This window comes from Rosa chinensis, chromosome 2, assembly GCF_002994745.2.
Source record: "Rosa chinensis cultivar Old Blush chromosome 2, RchiOBHm-V2, whole genome shotgun sequence".
NCBI lineage: Eukaryota > Viridiplantae > Streptophyta > Magnoliopsida > Rosales > Rosaceae > Rosa > Rosa chinensis.
In genome coordinates this window covers 59,388,804-59,413,317 of record NC_037089.1, presented here as the reverse complement: position 1 = coordinate 59,413,317, position 24,514 = coordinate 59,388,804, and the positions used below count along the sequence as shown (strand labels likewise).

General features: G+C 37.1%; 1 protein-coding gene and 1 long non-coding RNA gene across 3 annotated transcripts; both read left to right on the top strand.

The window, feature by feature from the left end:
• Nucleotides 1–11,836: 11,836 nt before the first annotated feature.
• On the top strand, nucleotides 11,837–16,436 carry LOC112190056 (transcription factor bHLH87). Of its 2 annotated transcripts, XM_024329479.2 has the most exons (3): nucleotides 11,837–12,016; nucleotides 14,383–14,586; nucleotides 14,787–16,436. In XM_024329479.2, exon 3 carries the CDS (start codon nucleotides 14,802–14,804, stop codon nucleotides 16,107–16,109), a length of 1,308 nt encoding a protein of 435 aa, XP_024185247.1. In that variant the 5' UTR covers nucleotides 11,837–12,016; nucleotides 14,383–14,586; nucleotides 14,787–14,801; the 3' UTR covers nucleotides 16,110–16,436. The 2 variants fall into 2 exon arrangements, 1 of the variants encoding a protein (XP_024185247.1); XR_002932217.2 differs by lacking the exons at nucleotides 14,383–14,586; nucleotides 14,787–16,436 and adding an exon at nucleotides 12,255–12,703.
• Nucleotides 16,437–22,506: 6,070 nt separating this feature from the next.
• Nucleotides 22,507–23,330, top strand: LOC112190183. The gene is made up of 4 exons (XR_002932294.2): nucleotides 22,507–22,602; nucleotides 22,700–22,771; nucleotides 23,043–23,122; nucleotides 23,231–23,330. It is a non-coding gene; the product is annotated as an uncharacterized LOC112190183 (long non-coding RNA).
• The last annotated feature ends 1,184 nt before the right edge of the window (nucleotides 23,331–24,514 follow it).

Genomic DNA, 24,514 nt, shown 5'->3' with positions numbered 1-24,514 from the left:
ATGAGAATACACAGCAAATTCCGCTCAATTCTTGTTTCCCTAAAACAGAAACAATGGTATACAAGAAATAATCATTTATCATATCCAATTCGACTTAGATATGTTTTGACCCTAATTCATCTCATTTATTTTTTGTGTTTAACGAATCGTATTATACTAGCAATGGTACCCGCGCTTTGCCGCGGGATTTGTTTTTGCTAACAATTTAAGAGACAGTTTCCTATCCCTAAAATTGTTTTGAGTTTAAATTATTGCAGTTTTCAGAACATTCTACCAAGACATTCTATCAAAACATCAAGTATTGCAGGAAGGAGGGAACCTAATGTACTTATATAGAAATGTACTTAAAAAAGGATCAAAACAGCTATGAAATTTTATTAAATGTAATATTGGAAATTTTCTTTTTTAACACTCAGATTACCCACTGAACATGAAATACAAAGATGAGCTTCATCAAACATGAAAAAGAATAAGTATGTATTCTAAATATAATCTTTTGATCTAAGAATGAAGAAATAACAGTACATCTGATGCAAAAAAAGAGGTTCTGTAATAAAAAAAAATTGATCTAGATTTTATTCTGTTTCTCAGATTCTGCATGTGTATCATTCCCAACCTGAACTCCCACCAATATCACTCAAATTTGATCCAGATTGTAGTTCAATCCCTGTAGTGGAAGCTACCTGATCATCGAATTTCACAATGCACATTTGGCGAATTATCCTGAATCAAACATTAAACAATTGAGCCTACCATGTAAAATTACAGCAATAGCTAGAACATTGTTTTTTCCAATTTCTACAGCTCTTAGATTTATTTCATTTCTGCCCTGGACCCATATAAAAAAATATATAAAAAATACCCAAAGTATACATGCACTAATCCCAGTAAGAACTCCGTAGTGAAGGAAGTGGATAAGATTGTTCTAATCATCTTTAAAGGATAAGCACATGCATAATGGACTTTTGGCTGAGTAACAAATTAATTTGTAGAGCTAGAATGCACCAGCATACGCAAGTGTCTTACTCTATTGTTAAAAGATAATAATAGTGGAGATTTTAACAAACAGTGTCGAGGATTCCAGTTCAAATTCCTCTTCTGAAAGGAAACAAACTTGATCACACTACCTTCACCCGTGGATTTTTGGTGTCTGCAGTTTCACCTTTTTCTTCAATCAGCCCAACCAACTGCCCAGAACCTCCATCTGCGATCAGTCAAATATAAATTGCTCAGAAGAACCAAGCTTTCAAATCAAATAGTAGCTTTCAGTAATTACGAATTTATTATGTGCCTAGATGATGGGCATATAGGTATGCATCTTATGATTATTATCTCATCATGACTAATTGGGTTTTCTGGAATACTTGGAGCCTATACTTAAAACTCATTTTTACCATAGACATTTCCTTTCCTCCCAGGTCATTGCAACTAAATTCAATGAAGGCAAACGAACAAAATTTTATTTATCTACAGTAGCTAATGATAGACTAAGTTTAGAAAGTAACGTAAAGACTTTTAGATCATTAGTTAGGTCGGTTGTGAACGTTACATGGTTGTATACATTTGTAAGGGAGTCCAGCACCATATTGAGGTAATGAAGAAAGCATGAGAGGTATTTTTCAAGTAGGTGATCCATTTTGAAATACCAATAAGAACCCTAGAAATTTGAGCATCACAAATATACACATCTGAAATACCAAATTCATCAATTCACAACAAATCATGGGGCATCAAGTAGGTGATCAAAATTCAAACTTGAAAATGCGATTTGGTAAATTTGAACAAAAAGAATCAAATCAAATCAAACTCAAATAAAAATCCAAATCGACCAAATATACGTATGAAAATCTGGAAAAAAAAATGGTGTCATTAGAGCTAACAAAGAATAATAATGTCGGCGGGCATCGTAGTTCAAAATAGATCTATGCCTTTTCTTGTCAAAGCGCTAATTAAGCAGTGAACTAATTAAACCACACATGAAGGTCAGAATTGACCTAATCGTGGTCTAGATCCACAATCTATTAAGAGAATACTAACTTAACACACGATCATAACAATTCAGGCCACACATATCCTAACCTACATACTACTGCATATAGTATTAGCAACTAATACACTTGAAGATACAGCATGTTCATAATGATGAGATCGAGTTGGTTAAAGTGACCATAAGCAAACTGAGGGCCAGATTTTGCTTTTAGTATTAACTGCATAAATTAATGTTGGGTCAGTGCAAACCCACAGCTTTGACATAATGTTCCAAAATTTAGACTTAAAAAACCCAACCACAGCTCATAAATAGGTATTATTCCCTCATCATTTAGACCAAAAAGAAAACCCTTCAAGAGCTTTTAATCACCTGCTTTTCTTATTTTCCTGTTCTCTTGCGGAATAAAACTACCAGCAGATCCATTCTAAAGCAAGAGATATGGTATAGCCTAGTTGCATTTGTTGACTCACTCCAAGAGAAACTGAATGTCTTTTCCTAGAATATCAATTCTTGATCAAAATTCAAAACCCAGATGACATCCTAGAATATCAAAATTCTTGATCAAAATTCAAAATCCAGTACTGGAAACAACGCAATTAGCACCATTTTGATACATAACCAATAAGCATAAGCATATAAAAATTGAACCTTGATTTCGTGAAGAGGAGCAGAAGGCCAGTTGAATTTTAAACAAAACTCAATCAAATGAACCCCTCACCTGGTTGATCTAGCTCGATTATCTTCAAAACCCAAGCACGATTGGTTTAGCTGCAGCAGATCACCAACCCAAACACAATTATCCTGAAACCAAAGATAAACTAAATTGTTAAAAATGTAGTCAGAAGCAGAAATGAAGTCAAGAAATAGGGTCTAGGGTCTTCGGTGAAAAGCAGAAAGAATTAACAGCCCAGAAATTAAAAGGCAAATAAACTTAGAAAGAACTAACTTCGTGCACAGATGATGAGATGAAAATCCCTTTTCTTGACTTTCAGCTATCTCTGTCTATCTCTCTGTGGATCGTTCTTGATATCTCTCTGGATTGCTCTCTATCACACCCGATCTCTCTCTCTCTCTGGATCGTTCCTCTCTGTCTGTAGATGTAGGTTGTGGAACTTCTGGAAAGGTCAGTGGAGGTCAAAAAAACGAAGGCATTGGCAGCGTGAAATTGTAAAGCAAAGGTAAGGGCAAAACCGCCTTTTCCACACCCAATGAACATGTGTGAATAGTAAACCGGCCTTTCGTATATTAGTAATTTGTGTTTTTCAAAAGTCAATCAAGGCAAAGCAAATTATGATTTGAGCTGTGTGTCAACGCGGTCAAGTATTGTCACTGGTACGGCAATTTTTGGAACATCAGTTGATCTCATTTTTGGTACCAACTACCAATCTATATATATATATGCAAAGTGAAATTCAAAATTAAATTGACTTGTAGCTTTTTTTTTTTATCACTTTATGTGAAATGCTGAAGAGATCTTCGATCGGGAGAAAAATGTACAAAGTCTTTAAAGTAAGTAATTAAAACAGTTAGGCGAACCCAAAATCTTCCTCGGTTGTCAAAACTAATCCTGCCTTACAACTTTGAAAGGTACATCAATTAAACATGCAGCATAAACAACATCACTTACTAAAATGACACTAAGAAAATTAACTTGTTAAATCGATCTAACTACAAACGATGAAACTAATGGACTAAAATGACACGAACAAACTGTTGTATATATACAACCACAGTCTCTAACTCTCTCATCACGTATATACAATACGCACGTCGGTGGTATCAATGAAATCAATTTTAATGTGGGTTCGTGTAATTAGCTAGCATTGAAGATGACCTGAATGATCGAATTTGAAGATGCCGGCCTGGTGTCTCCTCTTGATGCATGTAGATATCAACATCGTGAACCTGGATAGCCAGCTTGTAAAATCTAGGATAGGTCATACTAGCTAGGATTATTGAGACAATGATGCTTCTTCGTTTTGGGGGCAGATAAGGATCCGATCCCATGCATAACTCAGGGTTTTGGTTTTTTGTGCAAATTTGGCCGACTAGGATGGGACAAATTTTGAATGCCATTGTGGATTTGTGGGTGAATTTTTCATGATAAGTCATAGTCGCTCTAAATTCTCGATTCATCTTCGAACTGGTCCCTTCGTAATTCTCATGCATGACATATATCTATCTACTAGGTGCTCATCAAACAATGGGAAGAAGTCAGCCTCCTTTAGCGTGTTAAGATCGAGTGGGTTAATTGGTATATAACTATATATATATATACAGGCCGCCAGATATGGCACTTACACTTGATTTAATTGGTCGACCAATTCGTTCTTGATCATGCTTGGTCATTGGACATTGCTTCACGTGATTAATTGTGTACGTGCATGTACGCATGTTGATAATGTTCTTATAATTAATGTATAATCACTACTACAAATTTCCCCATTAGCACCCTTTTTTTAGCCACTAAAAAGTTATCAGTCCCAAATGAATAGTATAACACTGATATAAAACATCAGTGAGTTTTTTTTCCCGCTCACTGATCATCAGTGTCTAATATATACAGTACACACAAGTAAATAATTGTTTAATCCCTATGTCATTGTTAATGGTGTCAAGAAGGAATAGCATTATTACTTTATAGCACTGTTCATCTGTAGCTGCACTGAAAGTAAGAAAAAAGTAGGACTTTAGATATCTTTCACACAATTGCATAGCCACCAATACAAATTATAGCCGTCAGATTACTGATAGAAGAGCTAATCTGACGATAAGAAAACACTTCCTTCAATATACCCCCGTCAGACTTCAAACCTAATTCTAATACAGCTAAAACACGAAGTCTCCAGTGTTTTCAATAACTCCTCTCTTTCTCTCTCCAAGAAATATCCAAAACCATAGGGCTTCACCGTCTGGTTGCCTGTAAGATCCACCCAGCCATGGCTGACCAGCCCTCAGTGGCACCACTTCAACCACCTTCTCCTTCATCCTCCAATTCGCCCCTCGGAAACTCCATGATCCCCATAGTGAACAAGCTCTAGGACATCTTCGCGTAGCTCGGTTCCCAATCCACCATCGAGCTCCCTCAGGTCGCCGTTGTCGACAGCCGGAGTAGCGGCAAGTCCAGTGTGCTCGAGGCTCTTGTAGGCCGCGACTTCTTGCCTAGTGGCTCTGAAATCTGCACGCGCCGGCCCCTCGTTTAGATCTAGATCTGGAGGTTTCTCCCCTCTTCTCTCTCTCTCTGTCTCTCTGTCTCTGTCTCTCTCTCTAAATCCAAACCTAAACGAGATCTAGATTTTTCTCAGCCGTTTTCAATCTCAGCAAAGAACTCGATGCCGCCATTGACGTGCTTCCAAGCTCTGCGTCGAGGTCCAAACGACGTTCTATTCAAGCCAAGGAAGAATTCTCGAGAAGAATGACTCTCCGTTTGAAGCCTTCAACTTTGTTTCTTAATTTGTCTCTGGATCTTACCCCTAGCCGCTTAGTCTTCAGGCCTCAACCAATCGTTAGCTGAGGTTAGAAGTTGCTTGGATTTTTGTCAAATTAAAAACCCAAGCTTGAGCCCTTCGATCTCTCTCTTAGGTTTGATGTAGAGGTAGAAGTGTATGTGAGAGCTTGGAGTCTCAATTTCATGTTTTGAAACTGTGCACGTGTGATTAGGAATGGTAATGCTATTGAAATCTACTCAACTTTTGGCCATTGTTGGATGTGTATGTGTTTTAGCCATCTTGAGTTTTCTTTTGCATCAAATGGAGTGGTGTAATGAATATAATATGGATTAGAAATTCTGTTGAAAAAGTTTGTGCTAGTTAAGAAAGAATACCCAACTGTGGATTAGATGTTGAGAAAGCTATTTGATGTGTGCAAGGCTTGTCCTAGCAAAAAGATGTAGGGTAAAATTCCTAAGAGAATCCACGAGGCTGTGGGGGAGAAATAGAAGCGTGAGCATTTGAATGATCTTTTTCTTGATCTGTTTGATGCTCTTGGTAACTTCCATTGTTTTTATGAGAACATATAATTTCACTTTGCTTCATTTCATCTTATATTCATGATTAGCTTTCGATATTTTTCTTTAATCATTATCAACATGATGGTGGGTGGTTCTTAATTGACTTTTTTTTTTTTTTATGTCCCTCATGATTGGAACTCATGATAGGTTAGTATAGAACACTATGACACCATAAACATTACATAAATAGATCTGATAGAGTGCACAGAATGCAAGCTTGTTGTTGTTTTGAGCTGATTAATTGTTTGGTTGTAGTTCATAACTGCTATTTTCTATCAAATCTGCAGTTTTGATGTTTGATTAATTGTGATTAAATGAGTTGTTTGTGTTTGTGAATGTATTTGAAAATATGTATATTAAAAGTGTTAGTATTTGGAAGCAATGGGAGAGAAAGTGAGTGCTTGGTTGTTTTTTTAGCATTACAGATTAGCTTGGAGAGAGCATGGACAACAACTTCAACTTCAACTGTTATTTGGTAAGTTTATTGTTTTTTTTTTTTTTTTCTGATGACAACTATGTTTGCTGCAAGTTTGTACAATTCGAAATTAGTTACCAGCTTTCCTATTCAATCATGAAGAATGTATGCTTTTGGTGTTATGACTTCAAATGTGGAATGAATATTTATGGGATTGTAGATTATCTTCTTTGTTCATTTTAATTACTTTTAGAGTCTAACAATTACCTTGAGTATTAGATATAAGTATTCTGATATTTAGTTTGATATAAGTCTATGATTTCTAAATGTTTTAGTTGACTGCAGGGAGGTTGCAGGGAGAGACAGCGGCACAGTTAGGAGAAGATCTGAAACTACTCCTGAGCTAGACAAGCACAATAACCAGGTAATTCAAACTTTGTCTAACACAATTATGCTTTGCAAACTACTCAGCCTTAATGATGCTTTCAGTTTGTGCAGATCAATACTATAAGGATAAATTATCTTTGGAAGTTGGAGGTTATTGCAGTGACTAGAGTGAAAGTTTAGTTTAGTAACTGTTAAGTTAGGACAGAAGAGGTTTGTATCATAAACTCTTTTTCCTTATCTATTTTGTTGATTTATAGGAAATGGACAGGTCTGGCTTTGTGTAGTTGCTGTAGGGTTCTTTTTTTGAAGATAGATATTTTTAGTGAGCGATGTATAATGTTTTTGATGATGCAGGGGTTTGCAATTATCATATTTGGTTTGTTATCGACAAAGGAGGAGGATAACTTTTGGGGTTTTATTGAGGAAAGCAAGATAGCTGCAGGTCAGATATTCTTTCTTAGATTATATATATATATATATATATATATATATATATAAAAGTTGATGCTTATCTTGCTTGATATATATTCGCACCTAATTTAGAAGATATATATAAATTTTCATTATGTATCATCCGGATTTTCACACCTAATAATGTTAATGATCTCCTACAGTCATTCACTTTATACTGAATTATGTGTTTATGGGTTTGTTTGTTTTAGGAATTTGTCCAGCTTGAATCTTGGCGGGGAGATTTTGCCAGCCCTTGGAGATTTGGGAAACTTGGAATCCATGTATGTTTTCTGTTTGTTTTAAACTTTTTTTATTTTATTTTGTGTTCATAGTGTAATAGTCCTGAAGTGGTTTGATGACTCTTGTGTTTATTTGCAAATTGTAAAGACTTGCAGGGGAATAAGCTAACCGGTCAAACCTGGATGAGATTGTCAACTGTGCTTCTCTTATGTTCTGTAAGACATCTCCTAGCTTCATGTTGACTTTTTATTGGTGTTTAGTTGTTGTTACTTTGATCTATTAGCTTTCTCAATCTTGTAAAGCTATTTTGGAATAGGTTGTCTATTATACTTTGAAGAGTAGTGTGTTTTGGTTTAATTTGACATTCTGACATAGTCAAAGGAGAAGTAAAGAACCTGTTATTTCTCTCTTTATTTGATCTTTATGTTCTGCTTGTGGTCTTGCAATTATCTATGTTAAGAGCTTTTTCAGAATATACATTTATGTTATATTTGTGAACTGTATTAGTCTTATTAGAAGCTTCAATTCGTTAGTGTCACAGGTTTCTTCTTTCAGAAATTGCAACGTTCTCATAAAAGTTATGAAACTGACAGAAAGCATAGTTGTTGGATGTAACCAGATGCAGCCATAAAGGAACATGAAGAGATTTAAGTCTTTTTTTTTTTGTTAATGTTGTATTTTATTTGAAATTGTATACGATTTGTATAGTACATTTTAGAAATACATGGTTGTAGCTAGACCAAATTGTTATTTTTTTATATATATACTCCTAGTTTTGCCACCGATATTGGTGGCATTGAGAAAACACACTGATTCAATAACAGTGGGAAAGAAAAAGGTGGTTTGCTGCATTGGGTGTTGGTATGCCACTGATGTTTTATCAGTGTGCTTTGTCCCAATAGCACCTACAATAGAGGGGACTGATATCTAATTAGTTGCTGCATAGTGGCTAATGCCATTAGCCACTCTTTTCAGTGTGCTTTGTTCCAATAGGGACTAATTGAAATCGGTGTGCTTTGGGGAAAATTGTAGTAGTGAATGTATTAATGTAATGAGTTATGGAATTCATCCATCGTGCTTGATATATGGGGAGTTACGGTCTGTTAGCCATAATTGTTGTTACTTACGGTACTTCACTCTTGATTTAGGCTCAATGAAGAAAGTTCGACACAAGTCACTTTTTTTGCTAACCTTAATTAAGCAGCACCCCAAGGTGGTCGGTGAGCTTTAAGTATCAAGTGACTTCATATATGTTATGCAATTCAAACATGAATTTGTTTATTCATATTTTTTGCACACAGTGCTACTTAATTAGATATGAAAATTACACCCATAAGTATTACATTCCCTCAAGAACTTGTCTCTAAAGGAGCTTATGCACTCCACTCGTTACCACTAAATGACGAAATCAATAACTCTCAACCTCAGTCTTGGCAAGATTATGCCAACCATTAAACTATTTTTACTAAGAGTCCTTGACCAGATGCATCAAAATTGGTTAAATTTATCTCACTTATCCTAGCAATAGATTTTTATTCCCACTAACCCGATTTCAAAAGAAATGACAAATTTACCCTCAACTTAATTAAACAATTACATCAAAGCCACTATCTCTTATCTCTCCTATCAGAATCCCCTCTCTCTCTCTCTCTCTCTCTCTCTCTCTCTCTCTCTCTCTCTCTCTCCCCGTACTTACAAATCACCGGTCCCCACGAGAGGGGCGGCGACGATGAACCGAGCCCTGTGTTGTTTCTCCTACGCCGTCCAAGGTCGAGCCTGTGGCCTCCAGCAGCTACGACACCACTACAATTGCTCTGAGTTCGACTCCGACAATCACTGATCTGAGAGTGTTCGCCTTCTCCGAGCTTAGAGCTGTGGGTCCAGTCGGGCCTTGCTGATCGGAGACTTCAAAGCGGCGTCGTCGCTAACAATGAATTGGAGTTTTGAATCTAAATCGGAGTCGGAGGATTCACTGTCGAGAAAGGGGAGGACGGGTTTGGGTTCTCAGCCGGTGCTCTCTCTGCTAGTTCGACGCTCTTCCTCTGCCAACACCGCCGTTTTTGCCCCAAAACAGCTACTGTGTGTCCTTCTCCGGTCTCGATCGTCGTCCTGGCCTTTCTCCATTCTTGCCTCGAAACAGCAACCGGCAAAAGAGTGAGAGGTGGGTGCCCGGAGCATTTCTGGGTGCCCAAATCATATTTTTTATTTTTTATTTTTTTTGTAAAATGGGGCAAAAGGCCCTTGGAAGAAAAATGAAAAGAAAAAAAAAGGTTATATTGGGGGCAATAGACATCTATTGGAGGGCAATAGACGCTTTGAATTGATATAATCTCTTCGTTTATTTCTTTAATCAAAGTTTTATTTGTCTAATTTAAAAAAAAATTAATTCCCATTCCGGCAACCGAAAGTTCTATTAGGGAGCAATAGGCTTATATTGAGAGGGGGGGCAATAGAGATTTATTGCCCCTCTGTTGGGGGGTAATAGACATCTATTGGGGGTCAATAGACTATTAGGGGCAACAGACGTCTATTGCCCCTCCATAGACGTCTATTGGGGCAATAAATATTTCCGACGACCTCTTTAGGGACCTCCGGAGAGATTTTTCAGAAAAGTTCAACGGCTGGCAACCGGTGACCGGATTCCATCGAAAGTTAACCAGATTTCGATAGCCGGTGACTGGGCTCCGGCGAAGTCCTATGGTCTCTCTCTCTCTCTCTCTAAGTAACAAAGGTGAGGGTAAAATGGTATTAAAAAAAATAAAAAATACAAATAAAATCTTAATGGGGCATTAGGGATCTCCTTAGAGTGTTTTGAGTAAGAGGGAATTAAAAAAACTTAATAGGATAAGTGAGAAAAAAATATCTAAAAATGGACAAAAACCCTTACAATAATGATAGAGTATTAATGTATTATTGAGAAATTCACATATCAATTGATACGATTGTTTCTATTTGCTTTTTCACTTACTCTTTGATAATCAAATCAACATTGACCATGAGGAATGTACAAACTTCCAACTGATCTCATTGTGCGATTTGACTTTCAAAATAATCCAAGCAAAGTCCAAAAATGGCCCAAGCAAAGAGGGAGGAAGAACAAAAATCCACTGCAGCACATCCACATCGAAGCAGAGACATAGGGTTTGAATGAGGATAATGTTAATTAAGGTAGATTCCGACTCTAGGGAAATCCGATGGTCCCCATTTTACAGCTCCCAACTGTGTTTCATATCCCATCCCATGTGGACTTGGCTATCCCATCAGGTGTTCTCCCAATCACCTTCCGCCACGTGTAAATAGGAGCCTTCAGTTCACGTGTGTCCCGTAATAATGGAATGTGGGGGCATTGCGGGCCTACTTGGATGGTTCGGGACCAGCCCGATCGAATCGGGCCGAGCCGAGATCCTAGCCGGGTCGATCCGACAGCTCACGTCCCCCCGCCAGCAGAAAGCCAAAAATTACGCGGGAGAGAGGGCGGACCGCATTAATTGAGATTTTGACGTCGATCACCGGCCGAGATTGAACTTACCGGTTAATTTCTCACTGCAATGTCATTTTCTAATATATATATATATATATAAGGAGATAGTTTCACAGCAATATTACGAAGTCATGGGTTCGAGTCATCATGGAGTAAGAGTGAAACCCTTTTATTATCTTTATTTTATTTTTTATTATTATTATTTTTTTAAAAAGATGGTTTCGTAAGTATCGCTTATAATATAACAAAATTGCAGATAATAATAATAAAGAGACTTACACTCTTTAATATATACACATAGCAAAACTTGATTTGTTTGAAATGATTAAAGATAAGTTTCTCCGTAAAATGTATAAAAATTTCATTATTTAAAATCTGAAGAAATGTAAGATATCAGCTGAAATGTCTCAATGTGACTATGACATGGGCAATAAGCATAGGAAGCAAGCAAAGATAAGATTGAGCCCTCTGATTCTACTAGACGCGTTACATAACGGTGACAAAATATGTTGCAACAATGCAACATGCATGTCTTTTGGGGTCTGGGAGGGCGGAAGGAGGTCGAGAGTCTGAATTCGATCCGATTTAAATGCAGTTCAAGGTGTTACTACCACACAAGTTATATGTTGATAAAAATGTAAAAACAGATCAAAGACAGAAAAAGTTTGGAAGCATAAGTTGTCTATCTCATAAGTTGAAATGGCTACCCACTGCCTATCGGACAAAGTTAGTCCATTCTGAACTAGGACCACTTAGTAGATGGTATTTCTAATACATCTGCATCAGTAGTAATCCGTATAGAAATATAGCAATCGCATGTTTAAGCACAGATAGTTATGTCCTTCGTGATGATCGATCATATAAATGTACACACAGGACTGGGCTTAGTTTGTTCAAAGAGTCATTTGGCTGCGCAGAGGTCTAGCTTTGACATGTTATAAATTCAAAGATTAAGGCAAACTATACATATCCATAGGCGGCAGCCTGCTACTTTCTCCAAGCTCAATCAAGTCTCCAGCCTATCATAGCAGACTAAATGAGGTAGACCCATATCATTGCCCTTTGTTTATATATATAAATTAATAGTATATGGACGAAAATTACGAATATATTGCATGGTTTAGTAAGTAGTTACATAATTCAAGTCGATCTTCAATATATATTTGCAATTTGCATGTGTAAGCAATATTTATTCTCTCTTACTCATATGGTTTCAATGATATCTTTCAAGCGATCTTATGTTTCAAATTAAATATTTGCAACTGATGATGATCGGCAGAGGAGCTTGAGGCTAGGTGAAGAAAAACATGAGAGTTGACAAATATATATATCTATGAATGAAGAGAGAGAGAGATGAGAAGTTAAGCAACTGCAAATGGAAAATGCTTGCCATGGCAACCCATTCAGGACTGAGCTGTACATGATGATGGGACGCATGTGGGTGTGGGTAGGTCGACTCAGAAACCAGCTGCTGAATCACCTCTCTCTCTCTCTCTCTCTCTCTCTCAAACAAGTATAGATGAAGTATATACTGTACAAGTAGTCTACTACTAACTGCATATTTAGGAGGTGATAAGACAAATAAAATTCTATTTGCATCTATCTCCTCCTCCTCTCTGACTGTCTTTGCAATTGCCTGCCAACAACTGCCATGTTCTAAACACTTGGGTGTTACTGGTATATGGTTCTTATGCCCAAGACAGAATTCCTTTTATTGATTACCTGTATTTCTTTTCCAAGATATACCATTCTTCTGGGGGATGATCTTTGAAAGGGTAATTATGGTACAATATTCTAGAGTAATGGGTGGTTTGATTTTATGGGACGATATTTTCGAATAATTATGAGTCGATTGTATTAAGTTACGTACGTGTGGCTTTTGATCCAGAAAAAAAAAAAAAAAAGTTACGTGTGGCTTGTATTTAGTGTTTTTTTTTTTTCATTATTCAAAATAGTTGTTAGATTACTTATTGAATGATTATATAGAATAACCGTGCCGCCTTAAACTAGCTAGATATATGCAATAGTTATGATCAAATAATGTGATGATTATACCTTATTCATTCATGCATGTCGAGATCATTTCATTTGAACAAAGTATATGTCTACTTATTAACACATCATTTTACGAACAAAACAGAATAAATGTGATGACTTTATCATATTGTTCATTTCAATAAATAAATATCCCTTTCGATCAGGCTCTATATGTTCACGTGCATGATCATGTATGGTTAAATTAAAGTTTGTATGTGTTGAAACTTAGAGCTCTTAAACACATGATCGAATGCTCTCGACACACTTTAATTTAGATTAATATCGATCAGTTTATCAAACATATTGCCATTCTTTTCATGATAGCTATAGCTAGCAGAGTACTCCAACCAAATTTTGTATATTAATATCCCAGCTAGGGCTATCCATAAGGTTATCTTGGTTGTGGCACCATATATACATATATATCTTCACATTTTTTCACCAAGAAAAAGTACTGCAGTAAAAAGGTAAGCAAAAGCTAGAGGTTATGATTAAAACTATGATTAATGAAACTCTTTTAGAAAGAGACATGCTCTTTTAAATCTATGCTCATCTTTGAAGTGGTACTGTAAAAGATGCTCCCACACCTTGCACTAATACTCTAACTGCAATTAACTTTTACTGAAACTTTACAGTGCGCATGGAAATGTAGCACATAAGCAACCAAAAGGAGGTCAGAACCAGCTTTCCCACTAAAAAGAATGCAGAAACCAAACATAGAACAATAAAGAAATAATTGAATCAGTTATTTTTTTTTTTTTGGTCAAGAATAATTGAATCAGTTAAGATTATTCAAAATGCTTCTGATCATCTCTGATTTCTCATGCTCCCCATCTGCAAAAATATACTCTTACACCCCCACCAAACTGACCAAAAAGCCTTATCTTTTCAAAACCCCATTAATTATTTATATACTTCTTTCAACTCTTTGAAACTATAGTATTTTATCAGCTCTCTCTTTTCCTCATATTATTCATGTTCTAATACGATTACCAATGTATACATATATGATATTGCTTGAATATAAAATTGGAGCATTTGTTTTTCTTCCCTATCTATTTAAGCATGCCACAACCAACTAACAAAACAGTGTATCAACCTATTGGTGCTCCATAGAGCTTCTCATTAAGGTAGAGAAAGCCAGCTTCTTCAATTATGTCATCCTTATATTTGTTGTCTCTCGTTCTTTTTTTCCCCATGGAGCGAGTATCCTAGGCATGAAAGCTTATCATGATGTATGAATTTATGAACTGCAGTTTTTTTTTTTTTTCTGAGAGGTTCTTTGTGCATTATGTTTTGCTGTGGCTTAATTATCTATATTTACATAGTTGCCAAAACTGACGTTAGATCTGGGTTGTTTTGTTCCTCAGGTAACTGTTTTCATGATATCGATGAACTAAAGACGGCAGTTATTAGAAGTGCCAAAATTGCACACAAAGTATAAATCTGAAGCTGCTGAGGTTTGATTTGTTGAAAGAGAAAGCATTGCAGTCACTAAAGCTAAAGCAAGCGTTTTTCTGGTCTTGGTTGGCTCTTCGCTATTCTATATTGGTTGGCAGCTGGATCTGAAATTGGTATGTCATTTAATTTCCTATAGTCCAATTCAATTACTCTAGTTAGCCATTCTCTGCAAGATATATGATATATCTGACGTAGTGTATATCTACTATCTGTATAAAGCAGTAACATGCAAATAGGGAATAATATATATTCGAGAATTATTACATCATTTTTTGTACTCATTCTGATCTCAAGAAAACTTCTCACACTGAAGGTACGTTTATAACCAATGGATAGTTTTGGTTGGGATAGCTCACACATGATAACAAACACATCCACCTTATGGAGCAACCATCATCAACATGATCTTGATCAAGAAAGCTTATTGATGTCCAATAACTCGAGCTCCAGTGTTTTCAATATTCCAATCCAAGATCATCAACTCCAACAAGTCCAAGAATCTCACAAAATGATGAAGTCAAATACCCAAAGTCCACCGAGTAATGCTGAAATGGCTCAGCAACATTGGGGTGGTAAAAATTTGGCCGCTGAGCAATTGTGTCAGGCCCCTTTTATGATCAATAGGACTTATTCAATGAACTCACTGATCAGCAGTGCTTTCATGGCTGATGATCATCATGTCGAGACTCGGCCAGCATCAACTGCAACATGTTCCATTGAGTCTCTGGATTGCTTGCTCTCTGCTACTAATAGCAACACTGCAGAAGACACTACATCTCTAAATAAAGATGATGCAATTAATTCTACGATTTTTCCAGATTGTCGAAGATCAAACTTATGGAACTTCGGAATAGGCAGTGCTACTACTGCAGTCTCATCCGGGGAGACTGAGACCGCTAACAACACCTCAAGACCAAATAGAGAAACTCAAAGTTTCAATAAGAGAAGCCGCAACAATGACCAAAGTGATCCGCTCAAGTTTTATGCAGAAAATTATGGTCAACACTTTGATCTTCTTCAAACAGATTCTTCAACTACTACTACAGAAGGTGGTGGGTTTAGGCTCATCTCTGAAAACCCACCAAAGGCAAAGAAGCTCAAATCCTCATCAGATCAGAAGTCCATTGCTCTAAGCACAACCAACATCAACTTTCAACAGCCAACTTCATCATCACTATCAGGTTCCTCCACTGATCAAGAACCTGATCCAGAGGTCATTGCACAGATGAAGGAGATGATTTACCGCGCCGCGGCTTTCAGGCCAGTCAATTTGGGCATAGAGATGGTGGAGCGGCCCAAGAGGAAGAATGTGAAGATCTCGTCTGATCCACAGACGGTGGCTGCAAGGCAAAGGAGGGAGAGGATCAGTGAGAGAATTAGGGTTTTGCAGAAGCTGGTTCCTGGTGGAAGCAAGATGGACACTGCTTCTATGCTCGATGAGGCTGCAAATTACCTCAAGTTCCTCAGGTCACAAGTCAAGGCTTTAGAGAATTTGGGCCAAAAGATCGATTCCATGAGTAATTGTCTTCCTCCTACAAGCTTTGCTTTCTCTTTCAATCCTTCCTTTCCCATGCAGACCCACCATGTCCCACTCCACCTTAACCCTAATCATAATATCCATCAACCCCCAAACTAGTCCCAAAAAAAAAAAATAGAAGCCCTAACCCAAAAGACCTTTAATCATTTCCATAATCATCATCATTTCATCGACAATGATCAACCTCCCAAAAGCCAATTTAACCCAAATCATTCTCTTCATCATTACATCTTGATTTCTAATCCAGGGTTTTTAAGTCTCATTCCATGCCATCACAACACCCACTACCCAAGACCTCCTTTTGGGAAAATTCTATTTCCACTACTATCTTTACTATTTCCACTATCCATGTGTCATGTTCAGTGAAGAGATTGAATGTCATGCTATATATGTACATAGTGGAATTAGCAAAACAAGGAAATAATGTAGCTGCACATGATCATTCTTCTTCATTTGAATACAAAAGGTTTAGCAATTATATCCCCTATGATTTAAATCAACCGGCTATAAAGTGATTATCTCTTTAAGCTGGTGTGCATGAATGTTTATGTGTTCAATGTACTTGAGGTTCAGCTTTCTTGGAGATCTTTTATTGTGCTATATATTTGTTTAAGCCATTGTTGTACTAACCAATGCAAGGGACATTCTCTTAAGAATTGTGAATCCCAGTCAGTGGTCCTGTCTCCTTGATTCAACCCAAAGCGTGCCTTTGAAAATCACCCCAAACCTCATTGCTTAGCACATGGTTTTTTCTTCTTTTTCTTGATTTTGGGCATGTGGTTTAATTAATTGTTTGCATAAAACCCTTGCCTTTATCAGGATTTAACTTCTTTGTTACAAGGAGCATGCAACTAATGATATTCTTCATGATGACAATAATCATGATGATGATGCTAGATGATATTTGTGAAAATGATGTGGTTATCTTCAGAATTTTCGGTTTTGGAAATTGGATGTTTGGCGTAACCGTATTTCTTGTGACGTAACAGGACTAAGCTTCCAAACGTGAGTGAACTATACTAAGTAAGATCTATGAAACACCATTGTTGGGTATATATCTTATATAATTAAGCAAATTCTCCGTTAAATGGTTAAATTTTTAAACTTTCTATCATGCCCATTATATTAATATGCAGAAGAACAACATTTTTATCAAGAGAGGGTAAAACTGATATTAGCCATATATAGGTGAAGCGTATATCAACACAACATTTGGTTAGGTCTTTTACAGTTTGTAGTTGGCGATTTGTGAAGCGTGACTGCAACAAGGTTGCACACCGCTTAGCAAAGGAAGCCTTGAAGTTAAGTCAACCTCTTCTTTGTTTGGAGTCGGGGCCAAGTTGGCTATATCAGTGTGTCATGGACTTTGAGTATGAAGTCTAAGTGGGCAGAGTTTTCTTCCCGACTTTGTCAGAGTTGTTGAGGACTCTTGTAATCATTCTCATTGTAATCTTCATCCATTAATGAAGTTTCTTTTAATAACAAAAAATTATAAAAAAAACTCATGCTGCTAATGGTGCATGTTTTTCCCTAGAATGATGATATGATGGCATGGAATACGTTTTGATAACAACAAGGAAGAAAAAATGGAGAAAAAGATCAAAAGCTGGTAATGCCAGTTGTCAGGGAAGTGATGTGCGGGTGATAGGAGCATAATTATGCGATATTAATAACGTTAACCTCTGTACTTTCTTTGTTAGTTAGTGTATTTTCTCGTTATTTACATTGTTTACTTGTTTTATAGGTATTTTGAGCAAAGAATGAGAAAAGAAGTAAAAGAGGGATTGAAAGGCAAAATCGGCAAATCTGCCTGTGCAGATCAGTCAACTTCGACAGATCACTGAGACCAGCTCACAATGATCCAGAGGATGATCTTTATATTGATGGAAAGCTTCAGATTTCTAGTTTCCATATCTTTTTACGGCTTGTCAATACCATTTTTCTAGAAGAAGTTATGGCCGATTTAGTACAAGAAGGTCAGGCTGCACGTGAATCTGAGGTTGAACGGGAATTTATGTTTTGAAGCCCAAATCACACCGAAAAGCCCGAGGACGAGTTTTTGCATCATATTCTGACTTAATGGGCGATGTGAATGGTTGGAATAAGTCATCAAGTTCAAGAGCCAATAGGAAAACTCCACCTAAGCACGTGAGCCCTAATTCTTTTAGGTTTTGGATTTCCTACACAATAGAAAGATGAAGGCAACCTCTAAGTATATAAAAGGAGATAAATCTGCAGCAGCTCTGGGCTTCTCTTCCCGGCTCTCTCCCCTCTCTCTCTACTGCAACTTCTTATTTTTCTCTTTAGCTTGTTTTTGTTTTTCTTTCTATGAGAAACTAACTCTTTTGTTAGGGGTTGTTGAAGCCCCAAATTATGATTGTAAACTTATTATGACTTTCAATTAGTTTTGTTTATCTATTGGATGAGAATCTAATTTCTATCTTCACATTGATGATTCCTTTGCATGTTTTCTTTGGTGCGCAACTTAGATTGCATGTTTAGGATTCTATTGCTAAGAATGATCATTGCCTGTGCCTTGTTTCGAGGGTTCCGTTGAGAGTTCTAGAGTAGTAAATCGTCTATAAGGCGAGTGATTAGGTTCCTAGATTAATTGAGACGCGTCGTACTCATGATGTCTTGTGATGTCTCGTTTTTCTTAATCTTAATGATTTCTATGTGTTAAATCTAGAGTTGCGTCAACCTAGGTTGCATTTTAGAAAATAGGTTAGGTGTTGAGCGTCTCTCACCTAGCATACAAGTAAGGAAGAACAATAGGTTAATTCAGGCGTTGGGTTAACTTGAGCATCTTCATCCATAGATAAAGGAAATTAGGTTGAACATGATTAGTTTACTTGATTGATTGGTGGTGGATGCAATTCCTCTAATTAACTTGTTTTATCTTTGATTTTCAAAACCCTAAATCAAGTCTTTTTATTTTCGGAGTCGTTCAGTGTTTCGTTTTTATTTAATTAGTTCGTCAACCAAAACATCTTCAAAAATTATCAAACTTTGTCAGTAGTTAGTTTATCATGTCTAGAGTCTGTCTGTAAATTTTCGTGACATTTAGAATAGTTTAGAGTCTTCTGCCAGTCAGATCTTTATAACTGGACAGTGACATGTCCAAACATGCGATATCAAGCTTACTTCGATCAAAACAACATGTTTGGAGGATATCAAGCAAACCATGGGCATTGGAATGATCAATATGTGCCTGCGTACAATCCGGCATGGGATAATCATCCCTACTTTGCGTGGAATGGCTATCTAAACTCCCAACAAGGATCCTTCAATGTGTTTGATGCTTCTTCGTCTTCATACCATGATCATCAGTTGTCAACACCTGAAGGTAACTCTCTTGAAGATTTGGTTGCTTCTATGACTAATACTGCTTCTTCTTGCATACAGAGCATGAAATCTTATACACAAAATATTGAAGAATCTGTTGAGAAGATTGGGCAATATGTGGAGATAATTTTGGATTGCTTGAATCAAGAGTCAAGAGAGCCAGAACCAATTCAAGAGCTTTCCACAATTGAGGAGGATGATTGGCCAGCAGTTAATGAGATTTGGGAGAGCGCATTACCTCAAGAGAACTCTCTTACACCTATGACAACTCTATGGGAGCCCCCTACACCAGCCACTGTGTTGCTTCAATCTCATGATACATTATGTGACTCATTCTTAGATGAGGATGACGACTACACCGTCCACCACATGACCGAGCTTGAAGCGTTGGACGAGGAAGATCCCTTTGATGATAAGAATTTTTATAATGAAGAAAGTAAGGAGGAGCTTTATGACAATGAGCTCAATGTGCCAGAAGCATTCACAATACCTCATGAAGATCAAGAGTGTTTCAATGATGATATGGGTGATTTTATAGAAGAGGATACCATCAAATCACATATCATCAGGCCTTTATCTCTAGCACATGGTACACCACCTGATTCTCCCTTGCCATATTCGAGCTCTACAAATGTTTCTTTCATCCAAGAAATCATTGATTTTGTCGATCATGTGGAGATGGTCATTTGCGAGCATTTGACATCTGATAAGGAGATCCTTCTATCCATGCTTGGTGGATCTCATAGGAGATGGAGACAATGGAAGAAGAGAAAGAAAAAGAGGATCATCCAATCCCATGTTTCCATTACTCCCAAGCTACCCAAGTTGTTATCAAGAGATCATGAAACTTCACTTAAAAGGGTCAAACATTTGAGGGATCCAAGACCAAAACCTCCTGATTACTCTTGATGGAGAGTAGGTGTGTCAGGCCGAGGACATTAAACCAAGCGCTTCTTGGGAGGCAACCCAATGATGGAGGAGTTGGAAGCAGCACGGATTGCTCGCCACACAGATTTGATCTCTCTATCTCTTCTCTTTTATTTATGTTCTTTGATTTTATTTGCTTCATTGTGTATTTTTGGTTGTGTTTAATCTTTTTCTTTATGCTTGATTTGTTCATTGTTGTACTTCATAGTCAAACATTGAGGGCAATGTTTAGATCAAGTGTGGGGGGAAGGTTAAACACTTTGTTGCTTGTTTAGAGTCTTTGTTTTAGGAGTTTTGGCTTTAATTTCATGTTTTTTTTCGAAATCCACCGACCAGTCGGCGAAGTCTGCTGACCGGTCGTTGTTTGTCTATTTCAGGGTCAGAAGCTCACCGACCAGTCGGCGAAATCCGCCGACCGGTCGTCAGGAAAAAAAAAACTGAAAAATCAACCAAAAAATAATAAGTTAGGTTTTGTTTTTGTTTTTGTTGAGTCTTTAGGAGTCTTCCAACAATATGATGAGCATGAACTATCGATTTGAATTATATGGTTACAAGATGATTGCAAGCATGATTTTGGATTCATAATCTTAAGTAATTGCTAATAGACTTTTATGATTATTATGCTTGATTTATGGTGCAATAGATGGTTAGGGCTTATGTGATAACTGAAAATTTGATGGAAGCATGCAGCACTACAAGAAAAAGAGTCTTTTACCGCTTAAAATTTACGGCGTGCATTCATGTGTGCCGTAAAAATTGGTCATTTACGGCGCTCATTTAAAGAGCGCCGTAAATAGCTCTAGAGAATACCTTATTTACGGCGTGCTTGTGAAGCATGCCGTAAATAACTATAAAGAGTACCTTATTTACGGCGCGCTTTGAATGCATGCCGTAAATAACTCTAGAGAATACCTTATTTACGGCATGCTCTAATTGCACGCCGTAAATAAAGTCTTTAGCTATTTCCGGCGTGCTTCCAATGCATGTCATAAATAAGGTATTTTTAAGCTATTTACGGCATGCAATTAAAGCACGCCTTAAATAAGTAGTTTTGATATCCTTATTAACGGCGCACAGATAACGCACGCCGTATAAAGGTTATCCAGCCCGCCCAATATTTGGGCCAAAACTTAAACTTCCCACGTACATTTTTTTTTTATCAAACAAAAACTTCCTATTCAATTTTTATTTTGTGGGCAAAACGCATTCTCCCCCTCTCTCTTTCTCTCTCTCTCTCGCCCTGCATATCGAAGGAGCTCAATCCAATGTCGGAGCAAAGCAAAATTCGCTCAGCACGGATGGGTAATCCTTCTCTCCTTTTCACTTTGTAGGTAATAGGTAAAACCAAATTGTAGTTTCTTTTTGAGTTTGATTCTGGGTTTCTTTTAGATCTGAGAATGAACATAAAGTAGGTCGGAATTCAGCCGCAGAAATTGCTGTCTAATCCTGAAAGAATCGGACATGGACCAAGCCACTGAGTCGAAGATTCGGAATCAGCAGACGAGGAGGAGTCCAAAGTAGCAGAGGAGAGCAACCAGGAGCGTGGGTTCGATGAAATGGCGATCTCGTGATTTGTAGGGTATGCCAAAATCCGGGTCTCGCTTATTGCTAATTTGGATTTGATATTTTATTTGATTTTTTATTTTTGGCGTATCGTTTGTGGTGACGCAGCTTTCGCATAAGGGGAAGGTGACAGTTAAGGAGTTCAAGGGGAAACCATTGGTGTCGTTGAGGGAGTTTTTTACTAAAGAAGGCAAGGAGCTCCCTACTTCTAAAGGTATACCCTACTTGATTTTTCTATTATAGCAGATTATATGCTATGTAATAGTGTTCAAATATGTGTCTAAAAGTATGTTGGCTGCAAACTTAATTTGACATTGGATGAATTGAAATGGGGATGAAGTTGGTCCTTATGGAATTCGATAACATGTGTTCCAGAACATGGTAATTACTAATCTGTTTGTACTGTTTCTTTCCTTTGAGAACTGTTATGGTTTTAAATGTGTGTGAGAGAGTTAGATTCAGTGTTTGTGGGCTCTGTAATATACTTAATATGATGCTTACCTTTCAAGTTAAAGGGCAAGATTTGTCCCTGCATAAATACCTAATTTGTTTGTGGTGCTGCAAACCAGTTTTATATTCAAGGATGTATATTGATTTTGCATTGGAATTCAGTGGGTTGAGTTTTCATCACTATTAACTGTTTATTATTCATTATGATATAGTGCCAATATCTGTTGTTGCATCTTTCAAGAAGATTAAGGCCCTCGTAAGTAGTCATTCCCAGCTTGCAACTGTATTGCGGAACTCCTCAAAGCTTGTGAGTTCACTTATTTGTGCTCTGGCTTCATATTATGTTGTTGTACGTAAAGGCTCTCAAAGATTTGTTGAGTCACTGATGATGCCATAATCTGCAGGTAGTACATGAAGATGGGAAGAAGGTCAGACGCCAGCATCCCCTGACTCAATCAGATATGGAAGAGTTGCAAGTAGGTTTTATTTTTATTAATCCCATTTCCTAGTTTCATGATATTCCTTTGGTGCCTTGTCTATGATGCTATTTTGGTCGTTTATGTCAAGAATTTTGTGAACAGTGCTATTATAAAATATAGACATAATATCATCTCCTGCAGTGACATAATATTGCACTCATGTACTATGAAAGTTATAATTATATCCTTGTTTACGTTGATAACTCTTGAGGTTTTGTAAAAATTGAACTTTTGTTTCTTATCATCCAATACTCATTCTGATCTGTAGCCTCACATTGTTGTTGCTGAAAATTTGCCTGAGGATCATTGCCACCAAAACCTCATGAAGATTTTCTCTGCTGCTGGGAGGTACTAAGATCACTTTTTTTAGAAAACTCTTAACTCAAATTCTTTATTCGGTGATCACAGATTCACAATCTGTTTCATGGATCCTAATAAGTGCAGGTTCTTTGACAGTGTGAAGACAATTCGTACCTGCCAGCCGCAAACCTCAAACAGTAATTCTTCCTCAGCATCCAGATCAGCAAAAGCAGATGGCATGCATTTCAGTAACAATGGAATACTGTTTTTGGTGGTACTATACTAGTATAGTTCCTACAATGAATACTGTTTTTGTCAAGCTAAAATCTTGTATGTCTTTTGCAAATGCTTTAAGCCATACTGTTACTTTTGTGTAATTGTATTTACTTAATCCGGACAGATTGCCCACCTCAAATTTATATTCCATTTTCCGCACCAGAGTTAAAGACCACGAGTTTTACTGAGAGGTATGTTTGATTTATACTTTTGATTTTCTTTCTGGTGATGATGAAGGTTATACATGTCGGTTTCGTGGTCGTAGTGGAGGACTAGACCTCACATTAATAGTTTTTTTACTTTATTTCTCTAGCCAAGTCCAAACTAAACTATCTAGAATTTGTGCTACAAGTATTTTTCACTTTTGACCTTGATTATGATGACTTCCTTATGTGTTAGTTACTTGTAGAGTTGCTGGAAAGTTACTGGACTGTACTATGTTTTGGTATGCTAATGACTAATTCTGCAGGGGTGGTTATTTTCACATGATCCATTCTGGAGGCCTGCACAAATGAAGGTTATATTTACAATTTTTGTTTTGGGTATATTGTTCCCTTTTATTTATCTGTTGTCATTAACAATGGAACATACTTCTTTCCAGACACTTTTACATTATGTTCCTGCAGGGAGGGTGGTAGTCCTTGATCTGTTTGCTGAAATGAAACTGATATGTGAATTGAACTTGTAGAGTTAGAGTTTGATTGATTGATGTACTGAGTACTGCTACTTGTACATTTTTAATTGTCATTTTGTAAATGAAATTACTTATAATGATAATTTGATTGAAATGTTTCTCTTACATCCAATTTGTCATATGGATATGGTGATACAAATGTGAAATTGGTAGAAATATAATTTTTTTTTATTAAAAAAAACCTTGTTTACGGCGTGCAAGCTGCGCCTTAAATGGGAACTCAATCACACTTTTACGGCACACATTATACGCCTTAAATGGGAACGCAATCAAGTCTTTTACGGCATGCAACATGTGCCGTAAATAACATGAGTGACATTTCCGATATCACTTTCACGGCGTTCTTGGATGCACTTTAATGGCACATTTTAGTGTGCCGTTAATGAGGTACGTCTTTTACGGCTCCGGCATTTACAGCCTGCCTTTGTGCGCCGTAAATATCCTTTTACGGCACACATTGTGGGCCGTAA

Coding starts and splice junctions, on each gene's coding strand:
- LOC112190056 (XM_024329479.2), top strand. CDS start 14,802: ATGGATAGTTTTGGTTGGGATAGCTCACACATGATAACAAACACATCC.